Source organism: Scardinius erythrophthalmus (genome assembly GCF_964197995.2).
Source record: "Scardinius erythrophthalmus genome assembly, chromosome: 1".
Classification (NCBI taxonomy): Eukaryota; Metazoa; Chordata; class Actinopteri; order Cypriniformes; family Leuciscidae; genus Scardinius; species Scardinius erythrophthalmus.
This window is the reverse complement of record NC_138221.1, coordinates 26,734,694-26,759,515: the sequence shown is the minus strand read 5'-3', so window position 1 is coordinate 26,759,515 and position 24,822 is coordinate 26,734,694. Positions and strand designations below refer to the sequence as shown.

The 24,822-nt window shown below is 40.3% G+C and overlaps 2 protein-coding genes across 2 annotated transcripts in view; both read right to left on the bottom strand.

Annotated features, from left to right (window-relative positions):
* The window catches only part of LOC308695541 (uncharacterized protein), a gene marked incomplete at both ends in the record, with an annotated part of 375,246 nt that overhangs the window by 165,328 nt on the left and 185,096 nt on the right, over positions 1 to 24,822 (bottom strand). The gene's annotated exons all lie outside the window — the stretch shown is intronic.
* Positions 10,957 to 12,031, bottom strand: LOC308700754 (uncharacterized protein). Its single transcript, XM_081382517.1, has 3 exons — positions 11,953 to 12,031; positions 11,173 to 11,851; positions 10,957 to 11,078 (listed from the first exon to the last, which is right to left on the bottom strand). The coding sequence occupies exons 1-3, from the start codon at positions 11,955 to 11,957 to the stop codon at positions 11,076 to 11,078; spliced, it is 687 nt and encodes a 228-aa protein (XP_081238643.1). The 5' UTR covers positions 11,958 to 12,031; the 3' UTR covers positions 10,957 to 11,075.

Genomic DNA, 24,822 nt, shown 5'->3' with positions numbered 1-24,822 from the left:
AGATGTCCACCATCATCCCTGTGCCCAAGAACATCTCCCCAGCCGGAATGAACGACTACCGTCCCGTAGCACTGACCTCGGTGGTTATGAAATGCTTTGAGAGGTTGATAAAGAATTACATCTGCTCCTCTCTTCAAAGCACCTTAGACCCATTGCAGTTCGCCTACCGCTCCAACAGATCAACAGATGATGCCATTTCACAGGTCATGCACGCCACCCTCTCCCACCTTGACATCGTGGGAGGGGGCTATGTCAGACTACTGTTTATAGACTACAGTTCAGCTTTTAACACTGTAGTTCCCAGCAGGCTGGCTACTAAACTGTATGACCTGGGCCTGAATCCATCAATGTGTGCCTGGATCATGGACTTCCTGACTGCCAGGCCTCAGGTCGTCAGAGCGGGAGGACACACATCACAACCTCTCGTCCTCAACACAGGGGTCCCTCAGGGCTGTGTGCTGAGTCCGTTATTGTACTCCCTGTATACCCACGACTGTGTCGCCAGGCACAACTCCAACACCATCGTGAAGTTTGCGGACGACATGGTTGTGGTGGGCCCGATTACTAACAACGACGAACGGGCCAATTTACAGGAGGTGTCAGATCTGATAATGTGGAGTAAGGACAACAGCTTACTGCGTAATGGGAAGAAGACCAAGGAGATGGTGGTGGATTTCTGCCCACAACGTTGCAGGATCTACACCCCTCTCCTGATAGATGGGACACCCGTGGAAAGGGTGAGTAGTTTTAAATACCTCGGAGTACACATTTCCGATGATTTATCATGGACTGTACACACGGACATTGTGGTGAGAAAGGCAAGACAGCGCCTTTATCACCTTAGACAGCTTAGGAGATTCAAGGTCTCCAAACAGATCCTGACTTCCTTCTACTTTGCTGCTGTACAGAGTATATTGACTGGAGCTATATCTGTTTGGTACGGTAGCAGCTCCTGTAGGGACCCGCGAGCCCTGCAGAGGGTGGTGAAGACCGCTGAGCGGATCATGGGTACCACACTTCCCCCTCTGCAGGACTTATACACCACACGCTGTATTAACAGGGCCAGAAGGATTATTAAGGATCTCCATCACCCCTGCAACAAACTGTTTGTAACCCTCAGGTCAGGCAGACGCCTGCGCTGCCACAAAACACGTACAGAGAGGATGGGGAACAGTTTTTTTCCTGCGGCAATTAGAGCACTGAACTCTGCAAATTTTTAATACACTCAACACTTTGAAACAGCCATTGAATTTTAACATTTGTACATCTGATTGTCGACTTAGTTTTAATTTATATTATAATAACATATGTATGTATGTAAACTTCTGCTAAAAACCGTACTTTATTGTATTTATTGTTTCTATTGTATTTTTATTTTTATTTTTATTTGTTTTAGTTATATTGTATTTATTTTTATTACAATTAAGCACAGAAGTACAGGGCGTGTCACAAATACATTTCACTGCGCATCTTGTATGAGTATGTGACAAATAAAACCTTTGAACCTTTGAACCTTGAACCTTGCTATGTGGGAATATTCAGAATAGTCTTGAGAGAATCCTGAAATGACAATGAAAATAAACATTCATTGACCATTTACATCCCGAATATCTTCAATATACTCTTTATGTTTTCTGTACCTTCAGTGAGAAGAATGAAGAGAAGAGCAATGGAGACGTGGAGATGCATTTTGTGATGGAAGACAAATGAACAGATGAAGTTCAATCACCCTTGCTGTAAAAGTATGTTTTCTGTCATTGACTGTCAGTGTCAGTAATGCTCCGCCTCCTCCACACATTCACCTCAACCGTCAGTTTACTCACTTCTGCACTGAGTTTGTGCTAAAGTCACAATGAGCAACACAATCACTTTCACATTTTCTGTCTTGATCCTCAAGATATTAAGCATCGCGTTAGTTCAGGCAGGTCACGTCAGCCGGTCCATCCATCATTGTCTCTAAAAGTTGTGGGAAACACATTCTAATTATAACCAACGTTAATGGCAAACACTTTAGAGTTCAAAAGATCTTTACATGACTTCAATTCATGGGTTTATTTTACATGTAGTCCCATCGTTTTGAATACCCACACTGCTGTTTCATTTGTCTGATTGGCTCTATTTCATAGACTTCAAAGACAATGAAATCAATTCATTAGAAACACCTGTGTGTCCACAAAATGGCAGATCTGGGACTAAATGGTACCCATAAATAGAGGAAATTTACATGTTTACATAAAATAAAAAGTTACTGTCATTGTAATGTGCATTCTTGCTGCTTTTTATTTCCAGCATGGAAAATCCCCGCAGTGACTGCACACAACCTCCGGTAAGTCATTGCAAAATTTATTTCAGTGCTGTTGCCATGCACACAATATTTTTTTTCAGGTCTGTGAGGCAAGTAGACTAGGCCTACCTTATACGCTGAGTTTCGGTTCATTTCTCCAGTTCAGGCACCTCTGTGTCCTGATTATCTATTGTCTGATATATTTACTTCTTATTTGTTAAATCCGGGCAATTGGTTGATGAAACATTGATTAAAATTAAGATACAATTAATACAAAATGAAATTCACTTTAAAGAAAGGCTTTGTACTGTTTGAGGACTCTGTGGAAAGTTTTAAAGCAGTCTAGTGCTGCTTTCAGAGCGCTCACGTCCGTAACCGGGAACTGTCACCCGTAACAAAAAAGAGGAATATTTTATGTTCTGTGGAGAGCCAACCCTTCTTCATCCAGTGGGTAGTATTACTTTTGGTTTGTGCAGTGTAATTCACAGAATTACTAACAAATATTTTGCCACCTAAAAGTTTTGTCACGTCACGGATGTGTATTTCCCTCATATTAAATATAAAACGCATTTGTCTGTAGACTGATATTGTTCTAATGTCTGGACTCCTTTATTAAAGGGATACTTCACCTCTGGGAAGATGAATGTGTATTTAAAATAGGTCATTTAAACACGATCACGCAGGCTAGAGCTCCGTCTACGCGACGTCTCTATTCCTCGAAATGGTCAGTGTTCTCCAGCTGGTGCACAGCTCGTGGCGTGTCGCCCCTAGACTGTGGGGTGACGGAGGTTCTCTCCTTCCTACAAGAGCTGTTGGACAAGGGCAGGACCCCTTCCACGCTCAAAGTGTATGTGGCGGCCATAGCAGCATTCTCAAAAACAACGCTGGGTCAGTCAGTAGGAAGGAACGATTTAGTCATCCGCTTCCTTAGAGGAGCTAAGAGACTGAATCCTCCCAGACCTCCCTCAGTCCCTGTATGGGACCTTTCTACAGTGCTTAAAGCCATGAAAGGTGACCCATTCGAGCCTTTACAGACGATTGATCTTAAACATCTGTCTTTCAAGACAGTGTTTCTTCTGGCTCTCACTTCAGTGAAGCGCATAGGGGACTTACACGTGCTCTCAGTAAGCACGACGTGCATGGAGTTTGGGCCTAATGACTCAAGAGTTATACTCAAACCTAAGCACGGTTATGTTCCAAAATCCTTCAACACACCGTTTAGGGCGCAGGTCATTTCCCTGTCAGCCCTACCGGTCTCTGACGAGGAAGGAGACGCAAGCTTCCTTTGCCCAGTCAGGGCATTAAGAGCTTATGTGTCTCGCACGTCTGTTTTCAGACAGACAGAGCAGCTCTTTGTTTTCACTCTACGGACGTTCTAAGGGACTTGCCGTGTCGAAACAGAGCCTATCCAGTTGGATAGTTGATGCTATAGCGCTGGCTTATACCTCTAAGGGCTTACAGTGCCCATTAGGTGTCAGAGCACACTCCACGAGAGGCGTGGCCTCGTCGTGGGCTTGGTCTAGTGGGATTGCCTTGCAAGATATCTGTATGGCGGCAGGCTGGGCCTCCCCGTCTACACACTCGACACACAGCTCTACTTAGCCCTATCGCCTAACGATTACAGCCCCATTGACTCCCTGTGCCAATGCATTGATGAAGTCAACAGTTGGATGTGTCAAAACTTTCTTCAGTTAAACAAAGACAAAACTGAAGTCATTGCGTTTGGAAGCAAAGATGAAGGTCTCAAGGTGAACGCATACCTTCACTCTAGGGGTCAAACAACTAAACATTAAGTCAGGAATCTTGGTGTGACACTAGAGTCAGACCTTAGTTTCAGTAGTCATGTCAAAGCAATAACTAAATCAGCATACTATCATCTGAAAAATATAGCAAGAATAAGATGCTTTGTTTCCAGACAAGACTTAGAGAAACCAGCAGGGTGGATTATTGTAATGGACTCCTCACTGGCCTTCCCAAAAAGACCATAAGACAGTTGCAGCTCATACAGAATGCTGCCGCCAGGATTCTGAGCAGAACCAGAAAATATGAACATATCACACCAGTCCTCAGGTCTTTACACTGGCTCCCAGTTAAATTTAGGATTGATTTTAAAGTATTATTACTGGTATATAAATCATTCAATGGCCTAGGACCTCAATACATTGCAGATATGCTCACTGAATATAAACCCAACAGATCACTCAGATCATTAGGATCATATCAGCTAGAAATACCAAGGGTTCACTCTAAGCATGGCGAGTCCGCTTTTAGCTATTATGCCAGCCGCAGCTGGAACCAGCTTCCAGAGGAGATCAGACGTGCTCCTACAGTAGTCACATTCAAATCCAGACTCAAAACACTTCTGTTTAGCTATGCATTTACTGAATGAGCACTGTGCCAATGTTCGTCCGACTGTTTGTACTGTATTTTATTTTTTATTTTTCTAAACTGTTTTAATTATTCTTATTTCTTTTTATTATTTTAATTTCTTCTATGTAAAGCACTTTGAATTGCCATTGTGTATGAAATGTGCTATATAAATAAACTTGCCTTGCCTTGCCTTGCCTTACATTTATAAGGTTTTATAACCTAGAGGTTCCCGCCTTGCAGGCTAAGCTGCTTTCGGTCTAAAATCGGTACTGTCTGCCCTGATGTGTTCGGGCCAGAATACTGAAACTGCTCGAGCAAATGCTCGCTGTTTGATCGCGCAGTTCTATGGGCAGTGTGTAAGACCTACTATATTCGTCAGTCCAGGACGGGGGTCGCCCTGACTGTACGACACATCATCAGTATAACTGCTCCTTATAGGATGTTATATTATTACAGGAATGAATGATGCTATTCTAGCCACTCTTTCCTGGGCTCTCTGTGAGTCCCTTATGATCATGTACTATATGAGCCCGGGCACTTGCCCTTGGGACTTTGGTGCTGGATCTTAGCATGCACGGCGTTTTACACTGTGTTCCCCTAGCGTAAGACTTACGCAGTACGAGAGAACCTCTCGTAAGAGAACGTACTCGGTTACTAACGTAACCTCGGTTCTCTCTAGAGAGGGAACGAGTACTGCGTATCTTGCCGTGCCTGCACACGCTCTGGTTCGCTTCGGCGATGAAAAACCAGTGAGCTAGCCTCTCGAAGCTATATTTATAGCCCTAGGCCACGCCCATTCTGGCGGGACGTGACGTATTGAGCGCCCCCATTGGAGCTGACGTCACGAAAAGGCCTTATCGATAGGCTGCTGCAGTTGCCGCAGGGCAGCCAATAGGCACGCGAGCCGTCTCGCCTGTGTCTGCATGCTGCCGCAACGCGTTTTACATTATTTCAAAATTAAGGATAATTTTTGGCTTCAGTGTCTCGCGGAAAAGAGATTTTCCCCTAGTGTAATGCTGCGTTCACACCAAACGCGAATATGCGTCTGGCGCGAGTGATTTCAATGTTAAGTCAATGGTAAGACGCGTTTACGCGCGTCTAGAGGTCTTGCGGCGCGAATGAGGCGTTTAGCGCGGCGCGGTAGACGCGAATTCGCCTCATTCGCGCGAACTAGACGCGAATTGAGCGTCTGGCGCGTTTCGCGCGTTAAGCGCGAATTGTGCTTTTTGTGCATCACGCGTTTGACGCGAATTCGCGTCTGCCGCCCGAGTTGAAAAATCTGAACTTCTGCGTCAATTCGCGCCGCGTTAACCAATCAGGAGCCTGCCTGCTTGCTGCTGTCACGTGGTGAACTGACAGTTTAATGTTATTTTATGTTTGGCCTCAATAAATTATTTTGTAATATGACTAAAATGCACAACAAAGCAAATCTTTCACATAAAAACTCGATTTCAATATGAGAGATAGCCTACTCATTTGTATCGAATGCTATTTATTCCATATCTATTCTAGATTAGCCTATATGAAACTTTATTAATCTAATGTAAAGACACCAAACACAATTAAGTGTATAAAAACTTTTCAAAAAAAATAACAGGACAGGTTTCACTTTTGGAGGCTGCCTCCATTTATTATCAAAACAAAAAAAAATGACAGATTAGGTGCGGGAGAGGGTGAACCTCGCGCCGGGCTTTACAGCGCGGGCTCGTCAGGCAGCGACCACTCGAGGCCGAGGCTTTATACGGCCTACGCTGTCCTCGTCAGCGTCCTCACCGTTAGGTCCACCAAACCTACCTCCTGGAGCAAATTGTGAAACTCCTGAAACCCTCCGGAGGTTTTGGTGGACCCGAGTACAGCGACGATGTCCCCTACGCAGCTGTTTCTGCTCTTCAGATCATATAAGAGCGGTGACTCTCTCGATTAATGCTATTGCTAATGCTCGATAAACATCTAAAAAAGATGGCCGCCAACAGCTTAGAAACTTTCGCCCCCTGACTTCGCCTTTGACGCGCGTAAATTTCGCTTCAAACTTTTGATTTTACGCGCGTCAATTTCACTCTTGACGCGCGAATGCACACAAAGTGGTCAGGCGTATAACTAGACGCGGCAGGTGCGAATTTTGACGCAGATTCGCGTTTGGTGTGAACGCAGCATAAGACTTACGCAGTACTCATTCCCTCTCTAGAGAGAACCGAGGTTACGTTAGTAACCGAGTACGGTTTATCAGAGTGCTAAAAATACTTAAATTCAACGGGTTTAAAAAAAAAATGTTTTATACATTTTGCACTAAAATTGTTATACTGATCTGATAATAAAATCTACAGAAAATAAAGTATTTTGAAATTTAAGCATTTTAGTGGCCTCAGTCTTTTGGAACCCGGTGTGTGTTTTTAAATGCTAAACAAATACAACAAATTATTGCATTAATGTATTTAGACAGCAACGAACATGTGTAATATCCTATATAATTATAAAAAAAAGTAACAAAAAAAAGAACTACACTGTAAAAAAGAATACATTGATTTTATTGATATCTAATTAATAAAAATGAGGCAACAGATTACAAACAATATTATTAATTAAATTTAACAAATTAGAATTGAGTAATAATTAATCAAATTAATTCCTTTAAAGTTAACCATTTAAAATGAGTAAAATTTACAAAATATATTTTATTGCCAACATTGATGACACCTGGTGTTAACAAGCAGAATCACTGAAGGAGAAAACCATAATTAAAGTCACCATTGTGGAGATCAGTGTGTGTTTTAGTTGGGCTCTTGACCCTTAAATCATTTACTTTAAGTTTTGTTTGGCTGCTGTACATGAGTTATAACAGCCAGATGAACAAAGAGAAAAGATGATCTGATGGTGTTGGTTGTGTTTTAACATAATCATTATTTCACAATCATTTGACCTAACGCCCGCGCGTTTTGCTCGTTTTTTTTTTTTAGCAATGAAAATAAACACTAAATGCTCTGTTAATTTTGATCTTTCATTTTCGTGTAATACATCAATCGATCCTGTTCAGTTTCTATTTTTTTTCTGTATACTCACAATAAAAATAAAGTGTTTTGCTTTTTGACAAATAAAGAAAAAATAAGATGATGCGATTTCTGCCTTCTCTCTGTCAGTAAACTCCCGTTTGAAACGCGTTCGAAAATGATCTATAACTCCGCGAAAATTCAGTCAAACAGGCAAACAGACCCACGGGCATAAAGCTTGAGATCGCAGCTTTTAATTGAAGTCATTTATATAAAAAACAAATATTCTTAGTTTCTGTAATCTGTATACAAAGAGAGTGACTCCAGTCGACCTCATTACGAGATGATTCACAGTAATTTGACCACTCCCCGGAGAGCGCGCGCTATTCAAATGCAAATTCTGAGAACCATTTCAGTCTGTGAAACGCCCCCACATCAGCTGTAAACAAAGCGCGTCGCGAGCATGGTCGCGAGTGAGACATTATAGCCTTTATGGAGAAAAGTTTCCACAGTGCTGATGAGGCGAAATATCTCCTGATATGAGCAGCAGATCGCGCTGAGGAGTGAGGTAGGCTGTTTTCTTTTCTCAAGTGTGGAATAACGTTATGGAATAACGTTAGTGTAGGCCTGTAAACCGCAAAAAGATGAATCGCATTTCTATAATATGACTCGCCTTCTGTGAGATGAATGAAGGGTACATATTTGTAAAGAGTGTTTAGCCTAAATATGAATCGCGTGTCTGTGTGTGAAAGAATAAACTGCTTTGCCATAGCCTACTGAGATGAGTAAAAATCGACTGGAATATGTTGAAATAAAATGTATTTGTATAAGCAACGTAAATTAACATTTATATGCCCTGATATTTCAATAAAACAACGTTAGTCAGGCGTTAGTCACACTATTTTTGTCAAAAATAAAGTCATAGACTAAGATGTTAGATGTTCCAATGTTGGCTATATTCAAACTAATGAATACATATGATAAAATGTAGGCCTATAATCTTTTTTTTCTTTCTTTTTTTTTTTTACAAAGAAAGTTTTTGTACACTTGAAATATTGTTGAAATTGTAATTATTTTTGTAATTGTAACATTTTTAATAAAATAGCTAAACATATTTACAAGATAGATGTAAGCGAAATCTTAAATGGTCAATATAAGTATTCTTCTAAATATATTGTCCTTGCATTGTGGCTCAGTCAGTGTCACACCTGAATGAATGGCTAATTATGCAGAGTCATTATGCAGAGTGGGTGGGACAACCCAGGTGTAAACTACTCCTTCACGCCCCCCTCGCATATTGGCTTTCCAAGCAAAACCTGTTTTACACCATTTAAATCAATGTATTTTTTTTTTTGTGAACGATAAAGCAAGACTATTTTCACATAATTTTGAAGCCAGTACTCAAAGGTACAACATCAATTAGACAAAAGTCTTGTGGACACATATTTAATATGTGTTTTGTGGTCTTAATTCAGCCACTTTCATTTTTATTTTTTCCAATAACCACGCATAAACATTATTCTCTTAAAAATACAAACATCTACATACACGTTGCCCGCATATTTTGGTAGCCCTGTTTGTGCTATATAGAGTGATTTTACACCTTTGCCATTAACATGTTTATAAATAACTGAAAAAAGCAAAAATTTCAAGGCATGTCAGAACATCTCAAGGGCTCCAAAAACACCTTGGTCCCCAGAGGGTTAACATCAGGTGTCTTCAATAATAGTCAATCATCACTCAATTAATCACTTAATTATCTCATCAACTTTAACACTCTTGAGTGTTAATTTAACACTGGAGTTTTTGCTGTGTACTTTGGGTTAAGGTAAAACGTTGAGTTGGAAAAAATTCAAATTTTGGTTTGACATTAAATCAAAATTTATGGTTTTAACTAAATCATATATACAATTTGAGAAAATAAAAAAAAATTAGCTGTAACAAAATTACATTATTTGTTTTAAGTTAATCCAAAGTATAATTTTTTTTCAGTGATAGAGGGCATAACACTTACTTTGAGGCAAAGTGAAAACAGAAGGTATAAACTGAAAATCACAATTTTCCATTGGACCAATGTAAATATATATTTTGAATGAATTGCACTGATGTTTCCCTTTTTTTCAGTGCAGTGGCCAATTTAATCTGTAATCAATTAGAAAACAACCTGGAGAAAAACATCATTGGATTGCTGATTTTACTGGTTGGGCAGCAGAAAATGTGCTAAAACCCCCTTAAAACCATTAAACTAGACCAGTCTGACCAGTGAAAACAAACTGAGTGGGCCAGGCTGTTTTTCAATTAAATAATCCTGTTGTAATTTACTCATTCATTCATATGTTGTTCCAAATATGACTTTCTAACACAGTTTGAATAGAATGAAAAGTAATGAAAGGAAATTTGCTCTATGAGGCTGTTGAGCTCCAATAAATGCCTCATTTATAAAAGCAGTCCATATGACTGCATGGTGCACTATATTCTGTAAGTTTGAAGTCCTGATGGTTTAGTGACAGGAACAGCAACAGAAAAAAAATGAATTGGTTGAAAATCTGGACTTTTAAATTAAGTCACTTTAAAGTACTCATATCCACATACAAAGAAAAAAAAATCCTAATAAATGCAATGATTTAGAATGGATGTCAAAATTCAGTAATAAAAGCATGATCAATTACTGCCCCCTGCTGGATACACAGAGTACATCTCATTTCACAGCAGGACAGGTTTAAAAACCACTGCATTACAGGAATACAAATATCAGGATTTTTAATGATTAATATTTTGACATTCAGTTTTAAATTTCAGTTTCTTTCTTTAAAATAATTATATGGTAAATAACAAAAACTATCATAATAATACATATTGTTACAATATGATGTTTATTTTTCATAATACTTGTGTATGCTTTTCCTTTGTGTCATTCTGAGTTTCAGATCACCACAGATTAGTGAAGTGTGCTGCTGTCACAGGTCGGGGTGGAGCGCCAGCGGGCCGCCCACCCCTCCGCCCGCGTGCCGCCCCTGAGGAGCTGACCGTGGACACAAAGGAGGCAGACACAGAATTAAAAATAAATATTCTTTATTAAATAATAAAAACAATATAAAGTCCCTTCCACATCCTCTTTTCTTCGGGAGCAGGTTCTTCCAGCATCAGCAGGCTCTTCACAAGCCTCAGGCTCTTCCAGCATTAACGGGCTCTTCCAGCATCAGCAGGCCCTTCCAGTATCAGCAGGCCCTTCCAGCGTTAGCCGGCTCTTCACTAGCCTCAGGCTCTTCCAGCATTAACAGGCTCTTCCAGCATCAGCAGGCTCTTCCAGCATTAGCAGGCCCTTCCGGCATTAGCCGGCTCTTCACTAGCCTCAGGCTCTTCCAGCATTAACGGGCTCTTCCAGCATCAGCAGGCTCTTCCAGCATTAGCAGGCCCTTCCGGCATTAGCCGGTTCTTCACTAGCCTCCGGCAGAGAGTGGAAGATACATGTAACTCACAGCGTTAGCAGATTCTTCACTGGACTCAAGCAGAGAATGGATACATGTAACTCACAGCGTTAGCAGAGTCTTCACTGGACTCAGGCAGAGAGAGGAATGGATACATGTAACTCACAGCGTTAGCAGAGTCTTCACTGGACTCAGGCAGAGAGAGGAATAGATACGTGTAACTCACAGCGTTAGCAGGGTCTTCACTGGACTCAGGCAGAGAGAGGAATGAATACATGTAACTCACAGCATTAGCAGGTTCTTCACTGGACTCAGACAGAAGGAGGAATAGACACGTGTAACTCACAGCATTAGCAGGCTCTTCACTGGACTCAGACAGAAGGAGGAATAGACACGTGTAACTCACAGCATTAGCAGGCTCTTCACTGGACTCAGACAGAAGGAGGAATAGACACGTGTAACTCACAGCATTAGCAGGCTCTTCACTGGACTCAGACAGAGGGAGGAATAGACACGTGTAACTCACAGGATTAGCAGGCTCTTCACTGGACTCAGACAGAGGGAGGAATAGACACGTGTAACGCACAGCATTAGCAGGCTCTTCACTGGACTCAGACAGAGGGAGGAATGGACACGTGTAACTCACAGCATTAGTAGACTCTTCACTGGACTCAGACAGCGGGAGGAATAGACACGTGTAACTCACAGCATTAGCAGGCTCTTCACTGGACTCAGACAGAAGGAGGAATAGACACGTGTAACTCACAGCATTAGCAGGCTCTTCACTGGACTCAGACAGAGAGAGGAATAGACACGTGTAACTCACAGCAATAGCAGGCTCTTCACTGGACTCAGACAGAGGGAGGAATAGACACGTGTAACTCACAGCATTAGCAGGCTCTTCACTGGACTCAGACAGAGGGAGGAATAGACACGTGTAACTCACAGGATTAGCAGGCTCTTCACTGGACTCAGACAGAGGGAGGAATAGACACGTGTAACTCACAGCATTAGCAGGCTCTTCACTGGACTCAGACAGAGGGAGGAATGGACACGTGTAACTCACAGCATTAGTAGACTCTTCACTGGACTCAGACAGCGGGAGGAATAGACACGTGTAACTCACAGCATTAGCAGGCTCTTCACTGGACTCAGACAGAGGGAGGAATAGACAGCTGTGATTGCGAGTGAACAGCAGAAATAATTCCCACACTCACATTTCCACCACACACTGTAAGGTTTCACTCATGCTCATTTCCACAATAAAACTGCAATTCAACAGACTCAGTGTACCAAGGCTTCCGCCCGCAATCCAGCCGAAGTTTTCTCTGGCTCTCTCATCTGTCTCTCTCGTCTGTCTCTCTCGTCCTCTCTCTCCCGCCGCGACCGCGGCCACGGCCGCTCACGTGCTGGCCCCTCGCCTCTCATTCTCGTCGTGTCCCCCTCTGCTCGTGCCTCTCTCTCCCGCGGCCTCCCGCCGCGACCGCGGCCACGGCCGCTCACGTGCTGCGCGTCTCACCTCTCACAACCCTTGTGTGTTTTATCCTCTCAAAAAGCGGGAGTGGCCTCAATCAAACACTCAGCGTGAAGCCCTTACACCTGTCACCAATCTGCCATTTAGTTGTCATGACGACAAACACTCATACAGGTCCGGGGATGGTGTTACGCTGAAAACGTCCCGACGGGAACAATTCTCCAGAGGGGAGTTGTTCCGGGGCTGTTTGTCACTCCGTGACACTGCCAGCAGTAATATGGTTATCAGCGGGCGGTCCTTATTAGGCCTCTTTCACTCGTCAGCCGGTGCCACTGCTCCAGACTTCCTGCCAGCCACCTGACAAAAATGTTCTCTTACACAGTAGTGAATGAACTCTTCTTGAACTCGCACACCTTCTCTCTTCATAATGACATTTCATCCATTGTTTTCAAGTTGATCACAACATTGATAACATTCCAGAGAGAATTTATTAATTCTCAAAAAAACAAAAACAAACATCTGCTGGGATCTTGAGAGATTGTCTTCTTGAACCAACATCACCATCAACGGCATTCCTATTGATTTATGAATTAAATTTCAAAAATTTTGAAAGAGATGTTGATTCAATGCAGTTAACATTGACACATTGACATTGTTTTGATGGTTGCTTGCTATCTGGGACCCTAATCAAACTCACCTGAACCAGCTGATCAATGTCTTGAGGATTACATAGAAAGCTTCAAGCAGGAGAGTTTATCAGGGTTGGAGTTAAACTCTGCAGGACAGTGGCCCTCCAGGACTGAGTTTGCCCATCTGCAGAGTGAGCACGGATCCACACTTCAAAAATCCATCAGAAATAGTAGACCATCCGGGGACTTCTGGCATACTCTTTTCAGCATACTATGCTTTTATATTTTACTGTGTAGTTTTAAGAGGCAAATGATGTTCATGTTGTGTAGTTAAATTTGAAAATCAAACATGGAGATGAAACAACAAGGATTGTATACAATCCATGTTTGCAATATTGCTTGTTACTCATAAGATGAACAGAAGTTTTTAAGTTGACAATTTTTTTTAAAGCGAATTACTTAAAAAGTTGGGTTCGACAGGTTGCCTTATTAAGTTGGCTCAATTTTATTTATATTTTTCACAATTATTAAACTGTGCTAGTAAAATCTGAGTTAAATATGTTTCAAAGAAATCCTATACATTCTTTCATGGTAATGTTAGCAAAATAGTTTATGCAAAAAGTTTCAGCAAAAAGTTTTTGTTGCCCTTAAACTTGATTTATTAATATTACATGGCTACTTGATAAATCAATCACAAGTTTTAATGCAAAAACCCACTCAAAAATGTATGTCTAAACATAAGATTTATTTATTTGAATTGAATATAGAATTTCAATTCATTTGGATTACATATTTTTAACATAAACCAATTAATAATCTGAATCTGAGATTCACATTTTTAAGTCATGTATAAATGAAATGACAAATATGAATCACATTCAGTTTATTAATACAATTACATAAATCTTATCTGTCATACGTAAATGAAACGGGTAAGGTTTATGTAATAGTACACAGAAAAACGCCCTTGTTAAATTAGCACCGCTCAGTGTTCATATGTGTGCACACTACAGAGTTAAAGTACCATTGAAGCAGTGTTGAAGTTAATGAGATAATTAAGTGGTGATTGAGCATTAATTATGAACACCTGCTGTTAACAAGCAGAATCACTGAAGGAAAGAGAAACACAAGAACTACAACTGACTTCAGTCACAGTCTAAGATGAAATCAACTGAAGAGAAAAGAAGACATTAAATCTGTGAAGATCTCAGCAGAGGAGGATTAAACAACTCAAACAGCATTACCAGCTTCACTTATTACTAACCAGACTGACTTTATTTAATTTCCGTTTTAATGAAATCAATAGTTGTATTTTAAAGTCACCATGATGGTGGTTAGCATTTGCTTTAGTTGTGCTCTTGACCCTTGACTCTTTAATATAACATTTTCTCTGGCTGTTATAATTGTGTGTTTATGAAGCACAATTGTTGTAGCACAAAAAGCCTAGAAAAATTAGATCATGTGATGTTGTCTTTTTTTTTCCCTACAACAATCTTAGTTAGATGTGCAATAGGCACCAGATTAGTTGAGTTTGCTGTACGGCTATTGAAGGCCTTAGACTTTTTCTCTTGTAATAGAACAGCAATAGAGAAAGATACAGGCACATTGGGTCCCCGCTTGTTCTGTAAACATTGGAGAAAGTCACTGTTATCATAGCGGGTACCCGACACATATCACTAGCCGCGTTTCCATTAAAGGTTCGCGCAAAACTTTTGCGATTATTTCTAAATATCGATAAAAAACTATTGCGAAATGATGCCGTTTCCATTAACCGATGTTATGCGACTAAAACGTCATTTTTTTCCTCTCGCGATAAGTCATTCCAAAAATCATGGCAACGGACGCTGGTAAGTTTATATATATATATCACAGCCACATACCGCACTAGACATTATTAGCCTATTATTAATGGAAGGAAACGTAGGTGTGTTATCCAAGCATTAATGGCAAGGAAAGACCCTTAGCCTATACTGTGTCTGTGAGCAGCATATGAAGTGTTTCTGGGTTTTTCTCACTCGTTTCTGCTCCGAGGTCTTGATTGTGGCATTTCTTTGAGGTTTAGAATCCATTCTTTTGTCTTTTATGAATAAAGAACTCCGTCTCGTATTTCTGTCCAAACACACCACGCCTTCTAAGTCAGGTGACCTGTAAATGCGCAAAAACTGTTTCCATTGCAGTTTTGCGAAATATTTCTTTTTCGAATTGCCTGAAAAACCACCTCATGCGAGCGGGGTTCGTGCACTTGTGTGTGGCTCAAAGAAGCACTTACAACAGCTACAAGTGTATACACTATTCTGCCCTACAAAGCAAAAAGGCAGTAACTGCATTTTTGGTCAAAAATGAGTTATTATCATTTTCATGACATTCAAGGCATCCTTTGTTATGTGACAAAACATCTTATCTCAAATGTGTGTCGTTTTGGAGAAAAATGGTAGTCGTTTGTACAGTAACTGCAAAAAGCCCTCGTGAAACAAAGCATGAGTACAGTAACATCCATTACTGTGTTCTTGTTATGTTTTACCTAACAAAAAAATAACCGTGTTGCTGCGCAGTGAAGTTACTGTTGCCATGGTGAACACACACAGATGATTTTGCGGCATCTTCACGGGTAGTGTTGTCAAAAGTACCGGTACTTCGGTACTGAAATTTTTTAAATGTGACGATACCAGCATTTCTGTAATAGGAGCTGCAGTTGCTTCTATGTTTATCTAAGTGCATATTGACGTAGCCGGCATATACCACGATATAGTGTCTGTGTATAATATATTAAACCGCAAAAAGACAATTTAAACATTAACCCTGCATGTTCTGCTTGTCTCTGTGAATGAATGGCGCAGATGCGCGGTATTTACGGTACCTCTCTCTCTCTCTCTCTCTCTCTCTCTCTCTCTCTCACACACACACACACACACACACACACACACACACACAAGCATGAGTGACGCTCGCGCTGTTTTCAGTCTCTGCTGCCTCACGATATGATGGCATGATGAAATTCATATCCAGAGCCGCTCTGAGAGTCACTTCATGAGCATTTTACCGTTTAATTTGAGAAAAACTATCGTCATATCATACACACACAGAAACTCAAAGGTCTTCACGGCAACCCGTCAAAATAAAAGTTCGGTTTAACTTGAAGAAATTGACAGAAATAATTATATTAGGCTACTGTACAGTAGATTTAGCCACGTCTCCATGTATTAAAAATACTACTACTACTACTACTAAAAATAATGTGTGCATAGAGGGTTGCTTAATTTTCACTTGATTTTTTTATAAGCAATATTTACGTTTAAACAGCATGTAGCCTTCAATGCTTATGTATTATTTACTTATGATCACCGTCATAAATATTTTTTTTTTCCCAAACAGTTAAATAAAATAGAAAAATTTCAACAGATTTTGCTGTGGTACCGAAATTGGTACCGAGAACCGTAAAATTTGAATGGTATCGGTACCGACTACTGGAATTTTGGTATCGAGACATAGGCCTACTCACGGGACGGTTTTAACATTTGCGATTTCACCCTTCTAACTTCACACAAATTAGAAACACGTAGGCAAAATGATTTTGTTTTGCTCCAAAGAAAAGTTGTTTTGCAGTGCTTTAACATTAATGTGATTTGTAGGTATAGCAGATACTACATTACAGATACAGAAACACCCCCAGACACACATTAATCTAATACTCACACATAATAATGTGGTCCTTTTTAAAATAAATGGTCCCCATTTGGACCTTGATACAGCTTAGCAATGTGCGACTTTAAGCAGCCGTTTCAGCACCAGAACAGCTTCCGGGTGGAAAATATTGACCTAAAATGGTCAAATTAGTTTGGGATTGGTATATCCATGTTCAGGAAAACAAATGGTTCCAATTAATTCAAATACAGTGTATCTAACACACCCAGAGCCCAAGTTGTGGCAAAATAGTTTTTGGAGAATCTGTAGTTACTGCTTTTTTCCTTGGTATGGTGCCACGTTTTTAGTAAGTAATACAAAGCAAGAATACAGTAACTGCAAAATAGGGGTAAAATATCAAATTAAATGTGATGATTGATATGTACAAAGAATAAGCTAACATAAAGTAACAAAACAGCCACATGTCCAATAATCTACCTACAACTACTTAGGCTGGATGACAGGATAACTTTAAAGTCATTTTTCTCAGTTCTGCACTCTGCGTAGTTACTGCCTTTTTGCTTTGTAGGGCAGTATTATACTGGTACTTTATCGACGCGAGTGCCTTAAAAAAGGACTTACAATGACTTAAAAAGATACTTAACAGCTACATATGCACTATTGTACTTTATCGACACAAACTGATAGGTCAAACAGCAAACTAACAGCCACCCACAAAAAAAAGTCTATAAATAGGCTGTCTTTGAGTTCACATAAACAATGGTTAAAGGACAATTCCAGAGCAAAATTAACCTAGGGAAAATGAAGCATTGAGAACTTTGTAAGTGTACAGACAGTTTACGACTGGTCGAGACTGTTTTCCAAAGATGGCTCCTGCCTACTCGATGTGTACTGTTTTTATAAAGTATCTTCTTATTAAACTGTCTGTACAATTACAAAGTTCTCAATGTTTCGGTTTGTATGTAGGGACCCTCATTATACTACCGTGTTAGTGTGAGGCTATTTTGAGCCTTGTTATTGGTATTAACTAGCGATATCTTTTTACTTATATACTAGAGATAAAACTATTTGCATTCGATTATCATGAAAACACATCACAGAGAACGATCAACTCGGTAACCATATTAACTTTTTATTAATTAATATTGCGTTTGCAACGCAGTACGAGAGCACGTTCTCGTAAGGGAACGTTACTTACGCAACCTCGGTTCCCTTAGAGATAAGGGAACAAGTACTGCGTTGCCTTGCCGTGCTATTTGCCCATATCAGCTGTTTCGCTTCAGTCTATAGACCTGTCAATGCTGTCATATGGCAAGTTTTCTCCCTATTTATACTCTCCTGACGCGTCCAAATTGGCATGCTCAAGTCTGGCAGGGCGCCAAGCGCTCCTATTGGACCGTACGCTCCTGCTCACTCGCCATAGGTTTATGCATTTGCCACAGCACAGCCATTCAGCGCGCTTCGCAGGCTATGATGCTCCCGCTATGCAGCTGCAATGCGTTTTAAAATAAAGGCTTCAATATTAATCCATCATGATCACATTACACAACTGAAATTGCATGTCAAAATATACACTTTGTCAATATTTTTTGAGACCCCCCAAAATTTCACATATCTCGTTTTCAGGGGAGCCCATGTCTTATTAAGGGGAGCTGAGCTCGCCTTAGCTCCCCTGTAGTTTGCACTATGATCTGGGGGCTTGCAGCAAAAGAGTGGGATAATTTGGTTCCAGCATACACCAGTTCTTCCATTTTCTGTGAGAAGCACAAAAGTGAAACTGGAGAACTGTTTCTGGAGTTGCTGGAGAGAGGGATAACGTGTCTGGTGAAAGGGGCTGTTGTTCTAGTGTTATCGGAGGTTGTAATATGCTGTCCTGGCTGTTTTCCAGGAGGTCGTCCTTGGGTGTTGAATCTTGGAGCAGTTCTGATATGTCTGTCTGTGGTGAGCTCTGTGGGCAGGGCTCAGCTGAGATTGTGTCCGTGAGCAGAGGTTGTTGTGGCGGAGTGGTGTTATCATTGTCCTTGTGTGATATGTCAACTGCATGTCCATTCAGGTGCTGAGGTGAAGTCCTGTGGTCGTTCATACTGTATGTATCCAGGTGTCTGTGTGCTGTTCAGATTGAGTGGATTGGCACACACTGCAGAAGGATTATTGAGGGAGAAGTAGATATTGTCCTTTAGCACTCTTGAGCCAAGTTTGTTTGGGTGGTGGCCATCCCGATGAAACAGTTGTCTCTGACTCCAGTTGTCAATGAAGTTTACTCCTTTTATGTGCTATGTGCACAAGCGTCGCGACGAACTTCCGGTATTGTCAGAAGTTGGCATATCAGTTTCCGGTTTACGACTGTCTTCATCGGCATCCGCTATAAACAAACAAGATGAGTGCTGCTGTTGTACGAAATAAAGAGATATAATGTGCGTGACACATCTAAGTTTCTAAGAACTGTAGGTGGATCTAACGCCCGTTTCACACATCTCCGTGTGCAGTGTGTGTGTGCGGTGCAGGAGCAGCACGCGCTATATGCTTCACATTATGATGCGTTTGCAGTGAATAACTGATTCACGGCAGTACCACAAACACTTACTATTTTTATTTAAAATCCAGAAGTTACGTTGCAACTTTTATTTAAAAAAAGTTTTGTCAGCATTGCGATTCTCTTTGTACATTGTATATGTATACACTCTTTAATGGACGCATGCACGTTTAAGCACAATTTAAACAACGTTGGGCTATTATTCCATGCATTACTTATTAAGTTGCTCAAGCAAGTGGCCAAATATTTAACTGTATATTGACAAAAACAGCCGACTCTCATGCCTTTTCTTTTCCATTTAAATTGTATTAAAATAAATCTTGCATGTCACAGAGAACTTGTTTTTCCACCTCCACGAATGAGACGTGTGTTGTTCATATGTCGCCTTGTTGAAGTAAATTGTCGTATGTCATAATTTCGGCTTTTAATGTCATAGTTATGACTTAATGTCATGATTTCTGCTTAGTATGTCAATTTCAACTGCATTATTATGAATATGCAAGTCAAAGTTTTGACTTTTCATCTCATAATTGTGGATTAGTATATCATAATATCGTCTTTTTATGTCATATTTTTATTGATGTTTTTTTATGTGGTGAAAATGAGCTTTCATACTAGACGGTTAAGGGTCGTCACAAAAATTTTCAAAATCTATATATTTCAATTAGGGCTGTGCAGCAGTTAATCGCATCAGAATAAAAGTTTGTGTTTATATAGGCTATGTGTGTGTACTGTGTATAATTATTTTGTATATATAAATACACACATGCATGTATGCATGCGTTCGCTCGTAATAGAATGCAAAGGTTTTGTGAGCGAAATTGAAGCTCAAATGGCTGTTAGCGACTTTAAGCAGAGCAAAGTGGCACACAGCAGTGCTCCTTATGTACCCATGCTAACAGGTTAGAGCTTTCACACTGCGCGGTTGCAGTCCATCGATCCGTTCCAGGTGCGGCAAATATACAGCATACAGAAGTGCAGAGATCGTTATTTCCGCACCGAGTCTATTTTTGCTGTGCTGCAAACGCTGAATTAAAGTGACAGCGCATGTTTCGTGGTCAAAATGAACAAAGATTGACCTGAAAATGTAGTAATTTCACCATGAATGGGTTTAATTAAATAAAATGTAGAAATCTCACCATAAATGCATTTAATTATATAGGCCTACTATTATTTTTCACAGTCATCTTACTTAGAGGACCGGGGTAAAGCAAGGTAAACTACAATTTACTTCAACAAGGCGACATATTGAACAACACTCGTCTCATTCGTGGAGGTGGAAAACAAGTTCTTTGTGACATTTTATTAAAATTTAAATGGAAAAGAAAAGGCATGAGAGTCGGCTGTTTTTGTCAATATACAGTTAAATATTTGGCCACTTGCTTGAGCAACTTAATAAGTAATGCATGGAATAATAGCCCCACGTAACGTTGTTTAAATTGTGCTTAAACGTGCATGCATCCATTAAAGAGTGTATGTGTGCTCCTGCACCGCGCGCACACACACACACACGGCACACGGAGTGTGAAACGGGCGTTAGATCCACCTACAGTTCTTAGAAACTTAGATGTGTCATGCACATTATATCTCTTTATTTCGTACAACAGCAGCACTCATCTTGTTTGTTTATAGCGGATGCCGATGAAGACAGTCGTAAACCGGAAACTGATATGCCAACTTCTGACAATACCGGAAGTTCGTTGCGACGCTTGTGCACATAGCCCATATTGCAGGTTTTTTGCAGCCATGTATTAAAGGGGTCATGACATGTTTTTTTCTTTTCTTTTCTTTTATTATGTTCCCTTAGGTGCAATTATAGTATTACTATAGTTTTTTGGAGAAAAAACGTTTAAAATTGAGTGATTTATGACCTTTCCCACCCTGTTTCTCATGCTCTGATTCAAACAGTCTGTTTTGGGGGTGTTTCCCCTTTAAGAGTTCAGTGTTAACACCCACTGTTATGATTGGATAACGTCAGTGTCTATGCATCAATTGTTAACGCCCCCTTTTCAAAACGTGCAGATTTTGCGGAGCTGTGTTTACCGTTACCATAGTAACGGGTGATGCGTGCGAGGCGATTGCAATGATGTTTGAGTCGCAATCAGAGGAAATGAACCATCAACACAACTAAGAATGCATCAGCCCGTCCACATAGAAAGTGTGAAACTATTTTGTCAGTTTGACAGCCTACATCTTTTAATAGCCATCTTTATAGGTCATAAAAACAATAAGTAGGCTAAACTAAGTAAAAACACAGTGATTATTCATAATGAATAAAACTGCAATTAACGTTTTTAAAAAGTTTTAAATAGCCTACATTACTTACAGTTTGCGTCGTCGTTGTTGAGCCCAGAATAGTCCACACGGCCTTATCTTATACAAAAGTTTTCTGGCAAAGCCAGCATCATACTGCGATAGTTCTCAGCCATCACTCATCCTTGAAATGTGGAGAACACACGCTTAAATTAACACTGCCGTGACTGGGACGTCCGCAAAAAATAAACTGCATCCATCTTCCCCTGACGTCTGGATCTTTCAGCAGCGTATATTATTCAAACATGTTGTTTGTCCAGGAACAGCACATCTGCGTGACATTGCAATCTTCTTGTAAACAGACCCACTCGCTGCACATCGACTGAACACATGTGAAGCGCGTGACAGATGCGATGATGAAATGAGGCATAGTTATCTTGCGCTTGAAGCGTTGTTGTCTACGCTGGAGGCGGTCATATGCAAACGACTGCTACGTCACTTCGTACCGTGACGTCACTTCATTCCATGGATCCAGAAACGAGCTGTATTTAGAGCTTGATTAAATAAATGATTCGTTTATAATGGGGAGGACGTCTTAAGCTATGAAACTTGCAGGACGTTTTAATGGTACAAAGACCTCTTATATACCAAAAGATCAAGGCAAATTTGGTTTCTCATGTCATGACCCCTTTAAGCCCAAGCAACCGTGAAAACCTGTTTTTTCCTCTTGCTGGGAATGGTCCACTGATGAATGTTTGAACTTTCAGTCTTTTAAGTGTTTCAAAAAGTTCATTGAAATCCTTCTTAAGGAGTTCTGACTGCTCTATATGAATATCATTCTTCCCCACATGAATGATGAGTCGATTTGCAGTCTTATGTTTCATCAGAATGTTCTGAAGTTCCCTGTTTATTTCAGAAGTTGTTGCTTGTGGAAGGCAGCACGTAGTTGTATCCCTGCTGCTAATGTTTCTGATTATGGAGTCCCTCACTATCAGAGTCCTGTGCTCGGCTGTGCTCTAAGTTGAGTGCCGCTGTCTGCTCGACCTTGAGCGCCAGTTAGCATCAGTGTTAGCTACAGGCTGATTCAGTCTGTGTTCGATCACATTCATCAAGTTTGGGGATTCCTCATTTACATTCATTAGTACTTCAAATCTGTTCTCAAGATTTATACACTGTAAAACCCAACAAGTTAAGCTAACTCATTTCATTTGAGGAAACCGATTGCCTCAATTCAATTAAGTTTATAAAAACAATAGTTATGAGTACTCTGAACTTATTTCAGTTAATTTTACTAAAAGTAGATATACATTGCAATCAATAAATTAAGTGATTAATTAAGTGATGATTGAGCATTAGTGATTAACACTTGCTGTTAACGAGCAGAATCAATGAAGGAAAGAGAAACACAAGAACTACAACTGACTTCCAACCACAGCCTTAGATGAAATCAACTCAAGATAAAAGACGTTTAAATCTCTAAAGATCTCAGCAGAGGAGGATTAAACCACTACACAAACAGCATTACCAGCTGCACTTATTACTAAACAGTTTGACTTTTGTCATGCGCCTACAGAAGTTGTTATTGAGAATGAACAGAGGGTTAGATGATAATGATTTGAGTTTCATTTAAAGACACCATGATAGTGATCCGTGTTTGCTTTAGTTGGGCTCTTGACCCTTGACTTTATAACACCAATTTTTTCCTCTGGCTGCTGTAACTGAGTGTTTATAAAACACATTTGTTATGGCACATACACCAAAAGAAAATATGAGCATGTGGTTGTGTTTAGATGATAAAAAAATCATCATTTAGTGACTTGATTCTCTGATCTTTTCCAGAGCCTAATCTCTGATTAGACAGATGATGTATTACTTGTATTATTCATTATAATATAACTGATTTTGCTGTAAAGACCCATTGTTGTGACAATCAGATTTTAATTACCTCTATGGTATCAAGCTGACTTACACATACATCAAGAATCAGCATATGAATCTCAACAATGGTGACCATTAAAAAATTATTTATGCCGCAATGCATGCTGGGAGCCATGGATAAGTTTTGTATTATGCTAGTACCCAGCATGCATCATTTTTTAATGGTCACCATTGTTGAGATTCATATGCTGATTCTTAATGTCTGTGTGAGTCTTAGTAAAGCAATACCTTTTCGGTGAAACTTTTTGTGCACAACTATTTGTAAAATCCTTTATATTATCTGATGGTCACCACATGGCTAGCTCTTATGCTGTAGAATCACAGTTTTGAGTGAAACTGATATGCTGCTCTTTTAGGCCCTGTTTACACGAGAACGCTTGCGGGTGAAAATGTAAAAATATTTTATCAGATGTGCCTTTCGTTTAGACGGCAACGGCGTTTTTGGGGATTTAAAATGCAAAAAAGTGAAACCACCCTCCAGAGTGGAAGCCGCCTGGAGAGCACACTACATTGAATTTCACACACTTTTGCGTCACCATATGCACGCAGATTTCCCCCACATAATGCTCGTCTAAATGCAGAATAAAAAGTGATCACTTTTGCGTTTTTTCTTCAGGTCGTTTCTGTGTAAACGTAGCCTTAATCAGAGATCAGACTCTGAATGAAACCAGTGAACCAAGTGACTAAATGATGATTGTCATCATCAGTCCTTCACCATCAACACCCGATCAGACTTCTCCTTGCCTTTTGTGCCATAGCAAATATTTTTTATAAACACTCAATTACAGCAGCCAAAGAAAATCTTAAGTGCAGAAGTCGAGGGTCAAGAGCTCAACTAAAGCAAACGCTGATCTCCATCATGGTGACCTTAAATGAAACTCAAATCATCAACTTCTAAACCTTTGTTAATTCTAATAAGAACTTCTGTAGACGAATGGCAGTAATAAAGTCAAAGTGGTTAATAATAAGTGAAGCTGGTAATGCTGTTCGTGGAGTTGTTTAATCCTTCTCTGCTGAGATCTTGAGATATTTAATGTCTTCTTTTCTCTCCAGTTGATTTTGCTGAGGCTGGAAGTCAGTTGTAGTTCTTGTGTTTCTCTTTCCTTCAGTGATTCTGCTTGTTAACAGCAGGTGCTCATCACTAAAGCTCAATCATCACTTAATTATACAATTATCATTCTGGGATCTGAGATTCTGTAATCTGCTTCGCGTCGGGGTCCCGATCAGCCTGTCGGGGTTGTATTCGCTATAACAATCGCCTCGCTCCACATTATCCCTTACATATAA